The sequence below is a fragment of the Sinocyclocheilus anshuiensis genome, unplaced genomic scaffold (genome assembly GCF_001515605.1).
Source record: "Sinocyclocheilus anshuiensis isolate Anshui unplaced genomic scaffold, SAMN03320099.WGS_v1.1 scaffold1932, whole genome shotgun sequence".
In the NCBI taxonomy this organism is placed as follows: Eukaryota; Metazoa; Chordata; class Actinopteri; order Cypriniformes; family Cyprinidae; genus Sinocyclocheilus; species Sinocyclocheilus anshuiensis.
Genome location: NW_015555985.1, coordinates 708,147 through 714,132, shown reverse-complemented (window position 1 = coordinate 714,132; position 5,986 = coordinate 708,147). Strand labels below are relative to the sequence as shown.

Here is a 5,986-nt window from a genome sequence, read left to right as displayed (position 1 = left end):
TTGTTTACATAATATATATGTGTGTACTACTGAGTATATTTATTATGTATATATAAATACACACTCATACAGTATATATTTTGAAAATATTTACATGTATATATTTATATAATTTATTATATAAATATATTTAATATACAAATATAACATATTTTTCTTAAATATATACATGCATGTGTGTGTATTTATACATACATAATAAATATACATAGTACACACACATATGTAAACAAAAACGTTTATTTTCGATGCGATTAATCATGATTAATCATTTGACAGCACTATCTTTTATATTTGTATATATTCTATTTAGATTTATTTTGTTATTATTTAAGTTTTAGTCATTTTAGTATGTCAACTGATTTTATAACAGTTAGCTGCCAATGCGACATTTCTAAATTTTCATTTAAGTTTTTCTTTTAACTTTTAAATTTTGTTTGTTTTGTTTTTTTTCCAGTTAACGAAAAATATTGTTATTTTAATTTTAACAATAACAACACTGATATCCACATATCCTGATGTAAATCGCAATAGTGAAAAAGATAATCAGCAGATTGCATTTTACAAAATCAAGCAGTGATGGAAGTTAACAAAATTATTTTATGTCTCTGTTTTTGAAGCACCTTCAGCTGTTGTTTGCTGGTGAGGCGACGCATGTGAACTTCTACACCACGACCCATGGAGCATATCTCACAGGAGTCAGAGAAGCAGAAAGACTCATAAGCTATTACGCTGATTGAGCATACAGTCCCAAAGAGAGAACAACCTATACTTTGGTTTCATAAAGATAACATTTTATGAATGTGTAACATTTTATAGACCTCCTCTCACACCCTACAGACTTACACAAGTTTGGTGTTTAAACGACCTATAGGTTGTTTCAAGCTGCCTGACAAACATCATTAACTGTGAGTGTGTACATCCAGCTGGTCACGGTACCATGCATATCTCTGTCCTGTTAATTGTTAAACATATCCATGTTGTACGTGTAGTACTGATGGAGAAATATTCTTTCCCAATCTCAAAGAAAGTTAAATAATGTTTTCTAAAAATTAAAGATTATTGCATTCATTGAAGTAAATTAATTAAATGAAGTAAACGGGTAGTTTTTAATCTGTGATATGCATACAGTGCCCACAGCTGCTATGCAGCATGACCCATGACAATTTAAAATTGATCAACATAAAATGTAAAGAACTTTTGATTTTGTTCACAATTGTATGCAGTGACAGTGCCTTGATTTTAATTACGTGTTTATCCGGGAATATCTATATTTAATAATTTATATGAATAAACTACTGTCAATCAAACGATTTGACATTCTCATTCCTTATTATTACTATTTTCCTTATTTATTAGTATTTAGAATAATAGAAAGTCATCAAAACTATGAAATAACATGTATGGGAATTGGGGAATATGTATACAGTCTATGGTAATGACCAATGAAAATGAAACAAAATAAAGTTCTCTTATATTTGAGCTTCTTTGTCATATTAAATGACTTGTTAATTGTATATAATAGATTCCACTTTCAATAAAACATTTGCAACTGGTTTGTAAAATGTGTTTAAACTGAGTTTTCGTTGCATTTACACGGTTCACACCAGAAGGCGTCAGCAGTGGCATTTCAAGCGCTTCGAAACAGTGAATCATTTCGCAAAGCAAAAAGTAGTTTCTCCCATCACTTACTGCAGTGGTTCCCAACCCTGGTCCTGGAGGCACCCCAACTAATGAGCTGATGACCTGAATCAGGTGTGTTTGATTAAGGAGACATGCAAAACGTGCAGTGTTGGGGTGCCTCCAGGACCAGGGTTGGGAACCACTGACTTACTGGACACTTGTTGGCTCCTTTTCCCATTCACCCAAGATGACCCATTTTGAGTTTAATTTTAGTCTTGTAAATAAATGTATACACAGACACAATTTATATTTGTCAACTAAACTAATTTCAAGTATTTAAACAAAACATTTAGATTAAAACGTTAAGCTCACGAGAAACAAAGGGCAGTTATATTTAACTTTTATTTTGAAAATTCTCGTACTTCCGGAGTTCAGTGTTCTCTTGGCCGCTTGCTTCACGCTGCTGCAGACACCGGTGATTCAGGAGTAATATGAATTAGAGGGAAACTGGAGAGTAATAAAGAATATTTAACAACAGGTGAGAAAATATACACACTGTGTCGTAATAAATGTGCTAATGTTACTTACATTTATCTCTGCGAATCGCTTGTGGATTTCGTTCAAAAGTTTTTTTTGCCTGGAATGCAATAATTAGTAAAATAATCCAACAGTTTGTTATCTGCAATCTCCCATTTAACATTCACTAACAAGCGAACATGGATTAAAATCATTTAGGTTTGGATCTAAATGTACACTGAGCTGTTATATTAAACCGACGAGTCTCGTACTAGTTTGCAGTTTTGCACAATAACCCGAGCTGATCTCATTACACACAACTACTACAACTTTTCAGACATCAGGGCAACTTGCGAAGAAGATATTATATTTGTAATCCGTGTTTTATATATTTGTATATATATGAGAACTAAGCACGTGTATTGTGTATATATATATATATATAAAATACGTTTACAAGTAAATATAGTTTAAGTTGTTAAAAGTCCACGTAATTGTTGAGCTGCCTTTATACTATATATATATTATAGTATGTGCTATTACAGTGATAATCATAATGAGAATTGAAATAATGAATATAAGAATAATGATAATTATTGAAAAACAAATGATTAGAGTGGTGCCCTGTGTAAACACCTACGTGTTAATTTCCAATAGCACCGTGAGATCTCTTCCCTTTCTTTTTCACTCTCTTGTCATCACTTACAAGGTGTCTTCATTGAGGATGATCATCACACTCCTGCAAGCAGTTCTCCAACCTTGAAACCCTGAAGATCTGCACCAACAACAGCCTTCATCAATGGAGATGTTCCAGAATCACCAGAGACCCTCTAGGAAGTCGTTTCTGTTTGCTTTCATCGCAGTATGGCTTTTCGTAACCATTTCCTCTGATGAAGATTACTACAACCTGCTAGGCATTTCAAGAGAAGCCAGTACTCGTGAGATTCGGCAGGCTTTCAAAAAGCTTGCTCTCACAATGCATCCGGATAAAAACCCTGTGAGTAGCTTCATTATGGCATAGCAGCCAGACGTATGTGTCTTCCTTCATTTGTGACACTCTGAGAACGCTTCCATTGTCTTTTTAGAATGATGCAATGGCCCACGAGAAGTTCTTGAAGATCAATCGAGCCTACGAGGTGTTGAAGGACGAGGACTTGAGGAAGAAATATGACAAGTATGGAGAGAAGGGCCTGCAAGATGAACAGCAAGGAGGAAGATATGAAAGCTGGAACTATTACAGATATGATTTTGGTAATTCAATTCTCTATGTTATGTTCTGTGTAGATATTATATAACAGTGTGACAGTACAACACTAAATGAATAGGAAGATGTGTGGTACTTGTCTTTATACTGGAGAAAAACCATGCAACGGTGTTTTTCAGGAATTTATGACGAGGATGCAGAAATTACTACACTAGACAGAGGGGACTTTGGTAAGCGATTATCTTAAATCACCCAGATTATGCACTTATATTGGATTTCTAGACAAACAGAAAAAGCATTTTGAATGCTGGATTGAATCTCACTAAAACATGTTCAGGTCATATTATACCCCAAAATCAAAAGACAAATATGTTATACTTTGCATAAACTTATATTTTGCATAAAGTAATTTTTTTTGTTTGTTTTGTTTTGCATTGTGATTTTTTGCACATTTTCCCCTAAATTTGATAAATAGCTCTTTTAAACAGTAAACATTTCTGTAATAATTCTAATAATAATACAAATAATTTTGTAATAGTTCATATATATGTATTATTAAAACCGACGAGTCTCGTACTAGTTTTGCAGTTTTGCACAACTAACCCGAGCTGATCTCATTACACACAACTACTAAAACTTTTCAGATATCAGGGCAACTTGCGGAGAAGATATTATATTTGTAATCTGTGTTTTATATATTTGTATATATGTGAACTAAGCACGTGTATTGTATATATAAAATACGTTTACAAGTAAATATAGTTTAAGTTGTTAAAAGTCCACGTAATTGTTGAGCGGCCTTTATACTATATATATATATACATACATATATATATATATAATAGTTTAAGTTGTTAAAAGTCCACGTAATTGTTGAGCTGCCTTTATACTATATATATATTATAGTATGTGCTATTACAGTGATAATCATAATGAGAATTGAAATAATGAATATAAGAATAATGATAATTATTGAAAAACAAATGATTAGAGTGGTGCTAATTTTATCAGAGATGGCCTGAGAAAGACGCTCCACCCTGTGTAAAAACATGTTCAGGTCATATTATACCCCAAAATCAAAAGACAAATATGTTATACTTTGCATAAACTTATATTTTGCATAAAGTAATTTTTTTTGTTTGTTTTGTTTTGCATTGTGATTTTTTGCACATTTTCCCCTAAATTTGATAAATAGCTCTTTTAAACAGTAAACATTTCTGTAATAATTCTAATAATAATACAAATAATTTTGTAATAGTTCATATATATATATATATATATATATATTTACACATACATACATACGCATATATACATATATATTACATGGCTTTAATGAGTTTGCAAGATTTATTTATTTTTTTGTTACTTTATGAGAATTGGAGGGGAAAATGTGCTTAATATTTCTAAAAAATAATGCAGAAAAATGTATACAAATTTTATTTATTTCGTTTTTTACATTTGGTGTGAAATAAGACCTGAAAATATCAAGTCAGGTTTCTTTAAACCCACCAATCACCTCTTTTTAGCTGATCTTGTAGTATTCAAATAGAGGCCTAACCTGTTTTTTCCAGTGGTGGAGTGTTGTGACACCAGTTTTGTCTTTTTCCACAGATGCAGCTGTAAATTCTGGCGCGGTCTGGTTTGTGAATTTCTATTTCCCACGCTGCTCACACTGCCACGATCTTGCCCCCATGGTGCGTAACTCTTGTTTTCTCCTTCTCTTAGTCACCTCCTCTTCGCACATGCTAGGATTGTTAAAGTTACTGTAGGTTAGTTATATGACTGACGTGTGATGCACCCCACAGTGGCGGGAGTTTGCTAAGGAAATGGACAGTGTGATTTGGATCGGTGCTGTGAACTGCGGTGATAATGGCATGTTGTGCCGTAGTAAAGGCATCAACAGCTACCCCAGCCTCTATGTGTTCAGAGCGGGAATGGTGAGAGCATTCTGCTTTCATCAGCATATAATACAAAATGTATGTTTAATGTCTGTAGTCATCCTAAAATATAAATGTAATCGTGCCAACAGAAGCCAGAGAAATACTATGGCGACAGAACAAAATCAAGCCTCACCACGTTTGCAATGCAGTTTGTGAAGATTAAAGTGACAGAACTATGGCAAGGTATTTAATTTTGGCATGACCATTTACATTTTATTTTCTTTAAATCTAGAAATAAAAATATTTTTCGGAGTTCATGCTGTCATTAAAGCAAAAGGTAGCTGTACTAAATAAGAAATTAATACTAATGTTTCAGTCCAACTTTTCACTCAAATAGTTATGATAATATAATTTCTAATGAAAATTGGTGTATTTATTAAGGGAAATACTTGTCTGTGCTTTTTCATTTTGTGTTGTTTGGTGTAACGATAACATTTTAGATTCTTCTGTAACATTTATAGTAGTGCTGTCAAATCAATTATTCACGATTAATCGCATCCAAAATAAAAGTTTGTGTTTACATAATATATGTGTGTGTACTGTGTATATTTATATTATATTTAAATGTACACACATACATGTGTATATATTTAAGAAATATATGTAATATATATTTGTTTTTATATATAATATAAATCATAAATATGAATTTTATATATATATATATATATATATATATATATATATATTTTATAAATAT

The 5,986-nt window shown here is 31.9% G+C and overlaps 1 protein-coding gene and 1 pseudogene across 1 annotated transcript in view; both read left to right on the top strand.

The window, feature by feature from the left end:
* LOC107676072 (peroxisomal N(1)-acetyl-spermine/spermidine oxidase-like) overlaps positions 1–1,295 on the top strand; it is a 9,583-nt pseudogene extending 8,288 nt beyond the window's left edge.
* Positions 1,296–2,022: 727 nt separating this feature from the next.
* Positions 2,023–5,986, top strand: part of LOC107676092 (dnaJ homolog subfamily C member 10-like) — a 15,346-nt gene continuing 11,382 nt past the window's right edge. The window contains exons 1-7 of the mRNA XM_016470614.1: positions 2,023–2,161; positions 2,849–3,136; positions 3,225–3,390; positions 3,523–3,573; positions 4,958–5,040; positions 5,152–5,283; positions 5,376–5,469. Of these exons, the coding sequence (XP_016326100.1) occupies positions 2,939–3,136; positions 3,225–3,390; positions 3,523–3,573; positions 4,958–5,040; positions 5,152–5,283; positions 5,376–5,469 (724 nt within the window). The 5' untranslated portion in view covers positions 2,023–2,161; positions 2,849–2,938. The remainder of the gene's footprint in view (positions 2,162–2,848; positions 3,137–3,224; positions 3,391–3,522; positions 3,574–4,957; positions 5,041–5,151; positions 5,284–5,375; positions 5,470–5,986) is intronic.